The sequence below is a fragment of the Vanessa atalanta genome, chromosome 22, assembly GCF_905147765.1.
Source record: "Vanessa atalanta chromosome 22, ilVanAtal1.2, whole genome shotgun sequence".
Lineage (NCBI taxonomy): Eukaryota > Metazoa > Arthropoda > Insecta > Lepidoptera > Nymphalidae > Vanessa > Vanessa atalanta.
Window position 1 is genome coordinate 9339587 of NC_061892.1, and position 15562 is coordinate 9355148.

At 35.4% G+C, this 15562-nt stretch overlaps 2 protein-coding genes and 2 non-coding genes across 9 annotated transcripts in view; 2 read left to right on the plus strand and 2 right to left on the minus strand.

Annotated features, from left to right (window-relative positions):
• Nucleotides 1-293: 293 nt before the first annotated feature.
• LOC125072557 (probable phytanoyl-CoA dioxygenase) lies at nt 294-8436 on the plus strand. Of its 2 annotated transcripts, XM_047683179.1 has the most exons (8): nt 294-530; nt 897-1016; nt 1701-1812; nt 4766-4921; nt 5933-6079; nt 6747-6884; nt 7022-7156; nt 7638-8436. In XM_047683179.1, the coding sequence occupies exons 2-8, from the start codon at nt 898-900 to the stop codon at nt 7692-7694; spliced, it is 864 nt and encodes a 287-aa protein (XP_047539135.1). In that variant the 5' UTR covers nt 294-530; nt 897; the 3' UTR covers nt 7695-8436. The 2 variants fall into 2 exon arrangements, with proteins under 2 accessions (XP_047539135.1, XP_047539136.1); XM_047683180.1 differs by lacking the exon at nt 7022-7156 and having other exon boundaries at nt 295-530.
• Nucleotides 6250-6442, plus strand: LOC125072895. Its single transcript, XR_007120020.1, has one exon. It is a non-coding gene; the product is annotated as a U2 spliceosomal RNA (small nuclear RNA).
• Nucleotides 8437-9430: 994 nt separating the features above from the next.
• Nucleotides 9431-15562, minus strand: part of LOC125072834 — a 75864-nt gene continuing 69732 nt past the window's right edge. For 2 of the 5 annotated variants that reach the window (XM_047683549.1, XM_047683546.1), the window contains 3 exons: nt 14563-14705; nt 13786-14264; nt 11221-11904 (listed from right to left, as the gene is read on the minus strand). In XM_047683549.1, coding sequence (XP_047539505.1) covers nt 11703-11904; nt 13786-14264; nt 14563-14705 — 824 coding nt within the window. In that variant the 3' untranslated portion in view covers nt 11221-11702. Of the gene's footprint in view, nt 10619-10955; nt 10976-11215; nt 11905-13785; nt 14265-14562; nt 14706-15562 lie in introns of those variants that run through there. The other 3 variants (XM_047683547.1, XM_047683548.1, XM_047683551.1) reach the window with 3 other exon arrangements.
• Nucleotides 12383-12455, minus strand: Trnar-ucg. Its single transcript has one exon. It is a non-coding gene; the product is annotated as a tRNA-Arg (tRNA).

Sequence of the window (15562 nt, forward strand, 5' to 3'; positions counted from 1 at the left end):
CTAACGCGATCAAAAAATTACTTATTTATAAAATTACTAAACTATTCATATTCTATTACAAATAACATTCTAATAGGTATATAGGTAGCTTACCTTGAATTAAATAATTTCCACAACAAGAACACATGCATTTCTTGATCTATTTGCGTAATTCAAAAACAAAATTTGACACAAAATACATAAAAAATTAACATGTTGTAAACGCTAAAACGAGCCATATCTACTACCGTATATTTATTTAATATAAACGAAGTCAAAATCGAGTCGATTTTAACTCGGTTTTGTGTACGATCATTCGATTTTTTTATTTCAATTCGTCGCAACACTATGTAACTAAAAGGATTCATCAAACAATAAACATCATTCACATTCAGACATTCAGAATACGTCATTATAACTTATAGGACGTAAGGTGTTGATTTTATTAAAAGTTATTGTTTATGAACGAAAAATATAATTCTAAATATTTTGAAAGTGTTCAGTAAAGTGCAAGTACCTATATTTAAATAAGTGTAACTCTCAACGGCCATGTAAGTACATTTAAATGATATAATTATTTGCATTTAAAACTGCACAGTTTTATATCCTAAATATTTCAATGTAAATAAGATATATCTACTAATGTATGTTTAATTTAGTTTCAGCTGTAATAACTTAGCATAACATATGAAATTATATTTACGATACTAAATTGACTATTTGTTTAACTAAATGTAACTTTTTTTCATTATAATTTTTTTTTACTATTATTTATGTTTTCAATACTTAATATTTTTGTGACTGCCTGCTTGCTGGTACAATATGCCTTGCATAAACATTAATTAATTTCTATCAGTTCCTTAATTACTATTTTAATTTTAGCAAAGTTCAGGGATGACAGCCTAATTATGTTTCAGCATGTTGACAGAACTCCCTAACACATACTTACTATCTGAAGAACAGCGTCAGTTTTATATGGACAATGGATACTTGGTCATTAAAGGGCTATTTGACTTCGCAACATTATACAATTATAAGTAAGATCAAAGAGAAACTGTTTTAAATTGTTAAATATATGATATTATAAATACTCTTAAAATATTTAAGCTTCATAGATCCAAATTATTACTATAGAAGATTTTTATATTAAACTGCACATAGTTTAACCATTCTAGGTTAACTTGGATAAGTATTTTTTGCTTAATATAAAACTTAGACTTAGGATAAAGATCCTTAATATTTTCATCGGTAAGACACCAATTACAATATTTATGAATTATGTTGTAAAACCTCGTGAATGTAATAAATATTTATTAATACCTCACCAATTTCATTCTAACATTTGAAGATCAAATTGGTATCAATAAGTTTAATAAAAAAAGTATAAATTAATACAAAAAGATTATATATATAGAACAAATTTCATCTAATTCAGTTCAGTGGTTAAGCCATGAAGGTGTAACAACACAAAGTGTAAGACAGAGTTACTTTCGCAAGTAAAATGACAAATGAAAAAAGAAGTTATTATATTATAAAGAGAAGTGGGCATTACCTACCAGACAGACTTGGATAATGCCCTAATATCAATAAATATAAACTGCTATCAAAGTTATATTCATATATTTCTTATTCATTTTTAATTATATAAAATATCATATAAATTGAAATTGATGTGATATTTTATGTAACAGAATAAATAACAGTTTAAGTTTTTTTTTTAGACAGAGGTTTCTTCAATTCTGCAAAGGCATTGTGGATAGGGGCAGCATTCTTGTTGTAAAGGAAGCGTCCCTTAAAGCCAAGGGTAAGACAGGAGAGGAGTTGATTAATAAGGTATTAATTTTTTTATTAAATGTCAAATAATAAAGGAAAAGACTTTTTTTTTATAGGTAGCCAAATGTGATAGTAAAAGGCCACCTCCACCTATAGACATTGGTGCCGTAAGAAATATTCACCATTCCTTACGCCATCAATGCACCCCCAACTTCGGGAATTAAGATGTTGCATTCCTTGTCCTTGTAGTTACTCTGACTCACTCACTCTTTAAACCACATCAGGTATTGTTGTTTGTTGGTAGAATATATGGTGAGTTGGTGGTACCTAGTATACCCAGCAGATTGGCACAACATCCTACCACTGAGTAAAAGTTTTTTGTAGAGCCTAATTGGAAAAACTTTCAAGCCAATATACAGAAAAGGTTTTAGAATATAATATTAGTATACTAGCTAGGCTTTGCAGTTTCACCCACTATAAATTTAGACTACTGGCGTGACAATATATTGATTTTAATTATTCTTGCCTCCCTTACTACTTCCTGGAATATAATGATGAAATCTTCATTGAATTTTAGATTCAAGTTATGTATTATGTACAAAGAAAAAATAAATTTGATTGAATACATCTTCATACTGATTAAATACTCCCAGAAGGGTTTTATAGCGTTATATACCTATAGGTTTTATACATATTGCCCTTTATAATAATTGTTTTAACCTCATATAAACTCGTTTTTGATTGGAGTTTGATCGTACTATTAATTTATTTAATAGTAAAACATAACAGGTAACAATACTAACTAATATTATAAATGCAAATGTTTGTTCATTTGTTCCACTTTCTCTCCTTAACTGGTACTCAAGTCTTAGGTCTTAATCAATCATCGTGAAAATTCCCTTTCACCTTCTCAGGGGTACAGAATAGGACAAGGTACGTAATAGTTACCCCCTACCCACAAATGACTTGTTATATAATCAATAAATTTGTATGTGTGTGTACCTGATTGATATTAAAATTTATGTAAATTTAAAGATTAGTAAAATGTTTACAATGCAGCATTCTATAAATAGTTGATGAAGTATCTAAGTATTAATTATTAAATAAAAAGGCATAAAAAAACAATTGTAATGAGGCGCAGTGTGGGTTATAAGTAAGTGGGTGGTAAGTAAGCCCGTCTGGGTAAGTACCACTCACTTATTCAAAATGAAAATATTTTTTATTCAGGTAGGCTCATAAAAGTACTTTTGAATCGTCATGTTGTATTAAATGTAAATTTAAATCAAGTCTAACGTAGTATTATTGTGTTCCGAAATGGAATCCGAAGGTCCGATGAGTTGGGCTCTAATGAGTTTCATCTATGCTAATGTTATAAATTCTAAAGTAACTCTGTCTGTCTGTCTGTCTGTCTGTTGCTCTTTCACGACCATAACGCTGAACTGATTTGATGAAATTTACTATATTTTTGAACTCCAAGGAAGGTCACGGGCATAATTTTTGCGTAACTCCTGACTACCAAACCCCAAAACGCGAACGAAGCCGGGGGCGACAACTACTATATTTATAATTTAATTTGTTAAGGAAAACATCTTTAGGAAATCTACATGTGTCAAATTAATATATTTGGTGGTAGGGCTTTGTGCAAGCCCGTCTGATCGATTGTGTCGGTCATTGTGTCTAATATCAAGGAAGAAGAGGCAACTATGCAGGTCATATTCTCTCTATAATACAGGTGTACCTGTGTTCGTGCACACACTCACGTGTGATACTGCTCTCTATTCCCTTACTCTCATAATTGGATAGGAAGGAATAGTCGACAAAATTAGAAAAAAATCTGGCGATAACCAACCGCTTTACGTGTCCGTTTAGGAAAAACGGACTCCTCACTTCCAACTTCCAAACTCGGTGCTAGTGAGAGTTTTTCGACTGAAAAGCCCAATAACTTATCGTAAAGACCTGCAGTTCCAACCCAGGATCTCGTTATTAAGACACTGGGCGTACACTGGTATTATTTAAAGCAAAAAAATTACTTGATTTATTTTTTAGAAGCCTTTTGTGGCATATTAGGGGTCACGGACTCGCGTCACGAGGTTAAACTGAAATAACACACATATATGTACGTACCACACTATACAAATTCAAACTCCACATTATTTTTGTAAACATTGAAATCAATTTATACTTTATTCAAGAAGGCTTTTACAAGCATTTATGAATCGTAGATTTTCAGAACTATATTAAGTAACTACCACCGGTTCGAATTCCGACGAGTAGAATCACCAATAAACTCACTAGTTGCTCTTTTCCAAGGTTTAAAATATAAATTTATGTCAGTTAAATACAATTATATATATTATATCCCGCCTGAAAGTCAAGAAAGTATTAACTTCACTCTTTTTACAAATGTTTTGAATGTATGAATCGGTAAAGTCGGTAAATATATATATATATATATATATAAATGTCCATGTTTATTTGTTATTCATTAGCAGCCCGTAAATGCTGGGATAAAGGCCTCCTCTCCCTTTGAGGAGAAGGTTTGGAGCATATTCCACCACGCTGCTCCAATGCGGGTTGGCGGAATACACATGTGGCAGAATTTCGTTGAAATTAGACACATGCAGGTTTCCTCACGATGTTTTCCTTCACCGCCGAGCACGAGATGAATTATAAACACAAATTAAGCACATGAAATTTCAGTGGTGCCTGCCTGGGTTTGAACCCGAAATCATCGGTTAAGATGCACGCGTTCTAGCCACTGGGCCATCTCGACTCATTATTATTATTATTTGTTATACATTATTATTTAATGAATAAATCTCCATTAAAAATAGCTGCCGTAAGTTTGGATCAAATTCCTGATCGAAATCGGCTTCTCATTCTTTTGTCATTCTGTATTCTACGTAATCATCTATTCCCACGGATTACTAAGTAGATTGTGCGCGAGGAACATTAAAGTCACGCAACAAAAGTTTAATTTATATAATTATTTTTTCTTTAATTATTACAACAGCTTCAAGACATCCATTACGATGATGTATTCATGACGTATACGGAACATCCTCGGCTGATCGACGTGGTGACGCAGTTCATTGGCCCTGACATACTGGTGATGAACAGCATGTTCATCAATAAACCTTCGGGCAGTACGAGGCATCCTCCACATCAGGTACTTAATACTATATCTTACTTATAACTTGTCGTGATGGACCATTTAATTTAAAAGTCGTTGTCATGGCCTTCGTAAATCCCAAATTTTGAAGCTTGATCCACCTCTGCCCCAATGAGGGTTGACGTCGGACGAATCTGTCACACGTGTAATAAAGTTCCATCCGGCACAAAAATATTTCTTCGTGATATATTATTTCATCGCCGAGTACAAGATGGCTTATAAAGTCATTAGGGCATACCAGTTTTAATCCCAAAATCAAATGTATTTTATTAACGTAAACTTAACAATATGGTATTAAAACAAATAGAACCGTCAATATTTCAACTCTCACTCTGCCAATGTTTCAGAAAGCAGCGTCGGAATACGACAAGAAACTCACATAGTTGCTCTTTTCAAATAACCACATTTACAACGGTGTTAGTGTCCCCTTCAATCTTTCCTCATGCGAGTATTCTAGCCCTTGAACTATCTTGGCTACCATTATATTTAATTCGAGATAATTAATCTAAGTGTGAAAGAAAACCTCGTAAAGAAACATGTTATTATAATTATTAGATATAAAACAAGAAGCGTGTTTATAATGTATACATATATATATATGTATACTTGATATTAAGTTCAATTGCACGAGCACAACTAGTAATCGTTTTTGTTCTATACTAGGCCGCATTATGGTTACTGGTCACCACTGACCACGGCCATAGACATTGTCGCTGTCAGAAATAATAACCATTCCTTACATCACACCAATGCGCCACCGACCTTGGGAGTTAAGATTTTATGACAGTTGCTGTGCTTGTAATTACACTGGCACATTCGCGTTTTGATCCGGAACAGCAAAATCAAGTATAACTGAATGTCGGTAGAACATCTGTTTAGTGGGTGGTACCTACCCAGACGCCCGACTGGGTAGATTGCACAAAGCACCACCACCAAGTAGATCATTTGCAAGCATGCTATAAAGTTTTATTTTTATAATTTACTAATTTGATTTTATATAACTTTCAGGATATGTTCTATTTTCCATTTGGTCCCGCCGAAAAAATTATCGCCGCTTGGACCGCGATAGATGACGTCAACGTCGAAAATGGCTGCCTCTACGTGATACCGCAATCCCACAAACGGAACATACTGTACCCACACGAAAACATCGCCGTAAGTAGAGCACATTTCGATGCAACTCGACAGATGGCGCTGTCAGTAATGGTCGTACGTATTCGCGTCGTTTCCGCTAGATGGCGCTGAACAGTTGGTGTCGATTTCTACATCGCGCTGGCTAGATTTTCTGTCGGAGAATGAGGTTCACGGGCACCTCAGTTTACGGTATCGCTTCTCGGCCTTTTGGCTAAGATCAAAGTGTAGTATCTGTTCTTTTCAGCTTAATATCTGAAAGTTCCCGCACTGCGGGACCAGTATATTAAACTGATTTTTGTACCACGACGGGATGTTCGGGGCTCGCTCCACTCCCGTCACGGGTCGGCCCGGCATTGCAGTGCCGCCGGGAACGGCCCACATAATATGTTATACTCACCATCAACATTGCGACAGATAGAGCTAATAAGATAAGATCATTTCCTTTGAAACTCAAAATTATCTTCTTTCTGATTTTGTTGTCTTTAGATGGAATCTGAGCTGCAACGCAAACCGCTCTCAATTGACAATGCTAGCTGCATTATGACACTATTAATTATATCTGCCATAGTCTGAAAATTAGTTCTCTATCCCCTCAACCATATTCTATTCGATTAACGTCGCTTTGTCGCCGTTGTCTAAAAAAGTAATAAAATATAATAAGATCACAGTGTTATGTCGAACGTTCCAGGCCGCTAACAATATGTACCACGGAATCGTCGACCCGGCCGTGACCGGCCAGCCCCCCGTGCAGCTGGAGATGAGTCCCGGGGACACCGTGTTCTTCCACCCCCTACTCGTACACGGATCCGGAGCTAACACCAGCGGAGTGAGTCACCGTGCTAAATTTAAAATTTCTCAACCACCTGAACCACAACGAAGCATAATAAATATATTTTATTCGAGGAGGCTCATAAAAGCACTCGAATCGTCATGACACAGTATAACGTCGGTGTTCGGTCGCAGCGGCACCGCAAGTGCATCTCGGCGCACTACGCGAGCGCGGCCGTGGAGTTCGCGCGCGCGGCGCCGCAGGGCGCGCTCGCGCGGGAGGTGGAGGGCGTCGCGCGCAAGATCACCGGAGCCCGAATCAGCTTCGAGGTGACTCACGCGCACACACACACACACACACACACGCGCGTCCACGCGCTCGTACAAACTCAAAGTCCATCACATCGTCGACGTAGAAGTCAACGAAAATAATGTTTATATAATTATATTTTTATATGAAAAGAACCTTAACTCAGTTATTGCAAACTACTAACATTTTTTTTTATTTTTATATCTTTATTGTACTCGTGTATCTGTTTGTCTTGATTGTCTACACTCGCTTTAAATTTAATTTTGCAAATCTATTATTTATATCATAGATTATTTAAGCTCTCGCCCAATTAGATCGCGACAAATCGTTAAGATTCAATGTCAATCGTTTATTTGTTTTTTTATCATTTTTGAGTGCAATAAAAAAACAATAATACAACAAAAATCTTAAAGAAATATCATAGGTAGACAATTTTTTTTTTTCAAATATTTATCTAAACTTATTATTCAACTAAACAAATATTTTACTTTTTTTTTTCAGGACACTTGGAGATATAAAAGTAAACAGGTAACAGTGCAGCCGAAGTCTAAGCTCTAACAGTCTAAGGTCACATGGTCATCGTTACGGGGGAAAGGCTACGAGCGACAGTAACTATATATCTCAAGTAAAAATGGACTGCAATAAAAAATACTATGGCATATCACGACTTTATAAACAAAAATCAACGATGTTAGATGACTTTCTCATATAGAAAGTACTTTAGTACGGAGCTAAATCTTAACCATTTTGCGGGTTCAAACCCAAACAAACTGATCTGTTAAGTATTTACTTTATATGTATGATAATTTCATGCTCAATTACAAATACTGTGAGAAAATTTTAATGTCTCTGATGAAATTCTATCCATAAGCCCACATCAGTGAAATAGCTTCAAACCTGCTCAATATATCTATCAATGTATGACCTCATTTGCCGCTTGAGACACGTTAGTTTTAATATTAAAAGTTCGCATTACAGTATTGAATTTATGGTCACCCTATGGTATGTAAATTTAAACATTATCATTAAAATTACCAAAAACTGACTTTGTAACATTTACACAGAGATGCTGTACGTGTACTGTACGCAAAAACATTTCTTAAAAACAATTGTAATATTAATCGTATATCAAATAAACAACTCTTATTGTTCTGTGAAGTTCCTAAGTAATTGTTGTAAAAACTTTATCTGGTTAAAATTACCGTTATGTTATTTAATATTATTTTAGATAAATTAAAGAGAAATTACTATTTTAAATAAATTTTAATATCGGTGTTGGATAAATAATGGTGTAATGTGGAATAAAGATTTTTTTTTTTTAATTGTTTAATAGAGATTGTGATATTTTTATATTATATGCTTGTTTGTTGTTATAAATAAATGTAATAAATATATTATTTTATAAATTTTTTTATTTATTTTAACCCGTTTATTGTCTAGCTAGCCATATCGATTACAGCCTGTTACATTATCTTTTTAAATGCGTGAAATTTGTCGATACTTAGTTTTTTTATCTTACAAGTAGACGGACTGGCAAATGGGCCACTTGATGTTGAGTAGTCACCACCGGCCATAGACATTGGCGCTGTTAGAAATATTAACCATTGGGAACTAAGTTGTTGTGTCCCTTGTGCCTGTAGTTACACTGGCTCACCCTTCAATCCGGAACACAATAATACCAAATATTGCTGCTTGGCGGCAGAATATTTGACGAGTGGGTGGTACCTACCCAGACGGGTTTGCACAAAGCCTTACCACCAAGTAAACCACTTATAAAATCGTTTGTCCACAGTTCCACGCTGACTATCAAAGCACAGCAAATACAACTGAAATTAGAACAAAGTTTATTTTAAAACGTCCACTAACAAAGGATTATTGGAAATTACATCTTTATAGGGGAGTATTTGTCCACATTTTCCCGGTACAAAGCCGAACGAGATGTACTAGCTAGTACTGTATAACCAGTATCAATCTAAGCGACCTTTCCGCTCGAGATAAAATAACGTCCCGCGCTCAACGTGGTTTTCATACCTTTCTAAAAGTCTTAAAATACTTCAAAAAATAAAAGATTAACTGAAAAAAATTATATAAACAAAAACTGGGTCAAATATAATACAGTTAACTAAAGCGTCTTTACATTTTTTTTTAAATTAAGCGTAACATTTGGAAGGTAAAAGGCTGACAAATAGGTAAAGGGGACAATTTTGGTCGGTACTTTTAAACTTGAAGGAACCTCGATGAAAAAAAAAACTAAAATATCATTTATATATATTTATTTGTAATCTTAGATTTGGTAATTACTTATCCTATTAATTAATACTCGTGTTAATTAAATTCTTAAATTACATTTCCGTATATTACTTTGTCTCAATTTACAAATAACAGTAAAAAATATTTTAAAAATAAACTAAAATCATAGCACGCTCAACCAGCACTGTTTCCGACTCACAACTACAACACACAACGTATCAGTTAATAGTTATTCTAAGCACCTTTGTAATTTACTCCTAATTAAAATATATTATATTTATATTAAAAAGATTTGAAATATTTAATTGAGGTACAAGTCTTAGACGTAATAAATTATTTTAAAGAATATGTTGCTAACTATGATAAACACAATATATTAACTAATCTGTTGAAATATAGTTCTCTCTTTCTATAGCGTCGCTTTAAAAGGACGGCATATAAATTCACAGATTGTGTGCAGTAAAATTAGCAAAGTTATTAATATGATTTCTCATTAATAGCTAAATTTTTAACATTCAGTTTAATCGAAACATATTTTTTCATATTATATCATCAAGATAAAAACGGAAATTGTTATCTTTTAATACAAAAACAAAAAGATAATGATAAATTATTTCTTGTATTAACAAATGTGTTATATAGACTAACTTAAAAGAAATAATATCGACCACTAAATAAAAAATAAGATATATTTATATAGAAGTTGCGAATATACAGCAAAAACAAAGTATTTACATTTATCAGTGTTGCCATATTTATAATATCATCTATTCAGTTATGGCAACACCGAGAACATGAGAAAGGTGACAAATAACTTAATTTAAAACTGTGACGTGAGACTAGAAATGGTTTGGAATTAATGATAAAGTGAAGTTGTATGGGGAGCTTAACATATTGAGCTTACATTTATAAGTTTAATAAACATACAACATGGAGCGTGGTGTCTGTCTGTTGATAGCAGTGTTACTATATTTGTTAAATAATTCTTGATAAAAAAGCTAGACGAAAATTTACACAGTAAATAAATATTGGTTTTTAAAAATACTTATGTTTGATAAAATTTAATATAAGACTATTCAGAATCTTTTTTTTATGTATTCGATTTTGAATATTAAACTGAATAATCACTGAGAGGTTAGGTTGAATTTTATTATGTCTTAGTCAACACTCCATGTTATATGTGTGTCTGTTGGTAACTTAAGTCAGGTGTCATCGAACACTCGTTCAGAAATCTGCAAAAGAAAATATTATATATATATTATTTACATATTAACAATAGATATATCCATCACCTAACATAAAAAGTTTATATGTAATAAAGACGAAAATATATTAAGTCCAGTTTAAATCCAATAGAAATTGTAAAACCGCTGTAAATATAGATGACAAAAAATGTGGTTATCAGTCTAAAGATAAACTTCACTGTATAAGATGTTAATTATAACTTATAAAATAAGTGTTCAATGATTAGAGGATGGTGTATCCTAGTAAATAAATGAATTAAATAAAGACATTAGTTGGAAATATGTAAAATTAGTCACAAACCCTATCCCTGAAAATAATAATTACCTTTTTATAGCAGTTACTAACTGTAAATCATAATAAAAGCCATACTTGAATAAACATATATTTATTCCATATTAATAGAACTACAATAAACTTATTATGAAATAAAAATAATATATTGAAAAGCGTTATTAAATTTTAATTGTATACTTAAATAATTCTTAGTAAAAATAAATATATTTTTGTACTTGCAACACTTTGTAGAGTTGTATTCCTAGCTTTGATAAAATTATTAATATTGTATTTAAGAACTGGTTTCGTATAAATACAATTGTTTTTATTTTATTATATATTTATGATATAATATTTCGGTTTTATATTATTTGTACAACTTAAATCTAATATTGCACATATATATATATTTACTTATAGATTTCTAACATTTGTAATTAAACTTAACGTGGTTACTTTTGTACTTAAACTTATAAGTATTTTTACTTAAAGCTAATCATTCTATATTTTTGTGCTCAGTGAAGTTAAAAAAGTTAGTTTTTTTTATGTATAAGCTTAATAGTAAGTTAATGATTATAGATTTGTGAGCAATGACTTCGTAACGCATGTTTGTTTCAGTGATGTTGGTAATGGTGTACATATTTTTAAAAAAAATATTAAATGTACTTCTTTTGCTTTTTCATACTAAAAAGATTATGGTTTAAAGAATACGATTTTTTAATTATTCACAGAAAATATAGTGTAAGGTCGTGATAATATATATATGATTGGATAGCTAGGTAACGCCTGCGAGGGGTGTCACGTGGCGTGTGCGTGTGCGTGTGCGTGTGCGTGTGCGTGTGCGTGCGCGTGTGCGTGTGCGTGTGCGTGCGCGTGCGTGCGCGGGTTGCGCACGTACACGGCGACGCGCTCACCTTCGTGCTTGCGCTGCGACGGCATGAAGTAGAAGTCGGGCGTGGCGTCGCGCCGCGGCAGCGACAGCGAGCCCGCCGCGCCGTAGCTGCGGGCAACGAGTGGGTTAATAACCATTTGTTGGCCTAATCGTGACCGCGCCGACCGCAAAACGGTATCGAATTTCCCCCTTCGAATCTACAGTAGCTATCGTTTACCTCGACTCGAGGGTCGAATTTTAGTTGGCATTCCTGAATCTAGATATCTCTATAAATTTAATATCGGCAGTGGCAACTAGATCACCAAAATTAAATTTTCTATTAAAGTATGTATTTTAAAACTTTCCAAAATATTGATTTTTGCTTTAGTAATAATGAATAATGATTTTAATTCTATTTTCAAATCCAAAACCATGCAGTCAGACGGACTGAGATTCTATTTTAATCTATTGACTTTTAAAAAAAAAATATTGACTTAATATTATCATAAAATATGTTCTGGTAACATAAAATTACGTTTAAATTGAAATAAAAACAAAGTAACTCATAACATACTAAATAAAAGTTAAAAACAAAAAGTCTAGTAATCGACCGTGACAGGACTCGAACCTGCAATCTTCGGATCCGAAGTCCGACGCCTTATCCATTAGGCCACACGGTCATACATGCTCGATGCGGAACTCAGCATCCGTTGTAGGGTTCCACCCCTAACTATTTACCCTTGCACTTTACAAATGAAATATACCATGACTATTATTGCGACACTAATGTTATTGGAATTTTCAATTACTTTTTAATGAAAAAAAATTAACGGGATGTTGATTTTGATTGATTTAATTTATAAACTACGATTTTTTTTTTAAATATTTTTATAAAATGATACTTAATGTTTGTTTTTTTAACGATATAATAATTTTTTTATTCCCATACTTCGTATACGTCAACCTGCCTTTTTAATTGTTATTATTTTCATAATTTATTCTACCGACGGAGAATTTATTGAGGTCACTGATTTTTGTAACTGTAAATTGAATCGCCTCAAAAGACTACAAAAGATATAATTTATAGCTAATATATATTTAATTATATATGAGAATATGTTTCGGTAACCGGATCGGCTTGAGTTTTTTTGCATACGAATAATTTATAGGGGAGAGAAATACTTTTATTTCAGACTAGCTATGCCCGCGACTTCGTGCGCGTTGTTTGAATTTAAGTTATTTGGATATTGTAGCGTGATTTTATTTTTTTTCTATATATAATTCTAAAATAAAAGTATAATATAAAATATAGCCAGTGAAAGTCCCGTCGAAATCGGTTCAGCTATACCAGAGATTAGCCGGAACAAACAGTCAGACAAACAGAAAAAAATGTAAAATTGTACCGTGTATACATACATGTGCATTTAGTAAAACGCGGTTATTTTACTTTATAAAGGCACGAGATCGCACTGATTGTGTGCGTCAAGAAAAAATAATAATTAGTGATAAGCTACCATCTAAAATTATATCCGGAAGACGTCATCGCTACGGAAGTTATCAAAGTAACTCATTAGGGATGTATCAGTGATTTAAAATGTACAACAAGACATCAAAAATAGCGTAAGAGTTCTCGCATTATATATTTGTGCCGTTTGCACTTAAAATACTCGGTACTCGGAGATAGGCGGCATATAAATCTTTATAAAACACACAACACCGCTTCGTTATCGCCACTGAGGACGAGTCTACTTCATTTATCGATCTGAATCGTGTCCGCGGTCACCTATACTCTTACCAGCTCAAGTATGTAAAGGAACTATCATCAATTTTGATCTAAATATACGAAAGTCGAAAGCGCTAATGATTCTCATGTAAATAGTGTACGTTCATATAGACTCCTCTCAGATATATATTTTGGCTGGTAAATAAGGAAGTCCCCGGAGGCGACAATTAATAAATAATACCCGCGGCCGTGAAGTCGCAGACACACAGACACACAGAGTCACTCACCCGGGCCGCGAGCGCGGGCGCTGCAGCGAGCGCGTGTCGGGCGCGCGGGGGGAGCGCGCGCCCGACGACCGGTAGCCGTCGCCCGGCGCCCGGTAGCCGTCACCCGGCGACCGGTAGCCGTTCGCGGCGCGGTGGCCGTTCGCCGCCGCCTTGTGGGCGTCGCCGTTGGCGTCGGCGCGCCCGTTGGCCAGGTCGTGCCGGCTGCCGGCGAGGTCGGCCCGGGCGTCGCGCGGGTCGCGCCGGCCGGGCGCCCCGTCGCGGCGGTCGAAGCCGGGCCCGGGGCCGTCGGGCGGCATCCTGTGCGCCCTCGGGGGGGCCCCGTGCGCGCTGCCGGGCCGCGGCGGGGGCGGCCCCGTCGGCCGGGCGAGGGACGCGGTGGAGGTGCCGTTGTACTTCTCGTCGTTCTCGAAGGGCTCGAACGCGTAGTTGGTGTTCGCCGACGTGTAGTCCTTCCACGCCGTGCTCGGGATCAGCTGATCCTGGAATGTTTGACGAAAAGTTACTCTCGAACCGCAGTCGATGAATATGTGCCGTACTGTGTGTGATTTGATAGATGCTCGATTGAAAATTATAAGAACAACTTTCGATACTCATTAAATCTTATTAAATGATAGAATTGAATCTATTAATTTCTTCATTCGATAAGGGGCCGAGGTTTACTCGCTCGATCGTGTTGAACGATAAAACAAGAACAGAGGAGCAAACGGCGGAAGGCACGAATGGGCTTGGCTGTGTGCGTGTGTCCGTGTGTGCGTGTGCGCGTGTGCGTGCACGTACGTCGGCGGAGCGGCGCGCCAGCGTGCAGAGCGCCTGCAGCAGCGCGAGCGCCACGAGCGCGGCCACGCACGCCGCGAGCAGCCACAGGCGGCCCGCGGGCCAGCCCGCCGCGCGCGGGGCCTCCTCCGGCGGCCGCCGCCGGCCTGCGGACGACACTCGTTAGAGCACCTTTGGATCGCCGCGTGGCGCTGCTGTGAGCGCTACACGGACGCTAGAGGAGCCGGCAACGACCTTAGTAGTTACCGTTTTCCGCCATTCCGATTACAGAGTATGTCAGTATAGTAAAATTAAATTTCAATATATCCTGCCTGGAAATTGTCAAATACTAACTCCACGCTTTTATATAAATGTTATCTTGTATTGAGTGATACGCCTTATTTATCAATGTTTTTTAACAAAAGCTTGAATTTTTTAATATCATTATACCACGCTAGTTCATTTAATCTGCCGCCGGCACTCGCGTCCGTGAACCATAAATGGCAGTCGAAGAGACCCGCAGTCGTTACAACACTTGTTGTTAGCTTCGCTTAATATAGTTTGTTAAATGACGATTCAAAAGTGGTTGTAAAAGCCTACTTGAATAAAGTTTATTTTGATTTTATCTCATCCTTGTACAGCTTCTATATGAAAAAAGTTTGACAGTATAGGGATCCCACAGGGACCATTACTCGGACCGTTTTATCTTGTCATCAATTAGCCTTGAAACTTGACAGAGAACCGTTATTTAAATACGTAAGTTGTTCGTTTTATAAATTTGCAGGTTGATGAGATCTATGTATAAAGAGTTCTATGTATAAAGAGATAGATATAGATAGAGAACAAGATAGAACATCTGAAATGAAGAAGTGTCATATTCGATAGACTTAGACTTACAACAATATAGTAATTAAATAACAAAATTTGTAGTCATACAAACATACATTATCATCATCATACAAACCTAAAATTAAATGTAACTTGTAAAAGTTAATAAATGAATCAAATAAAAATAAAACAATAC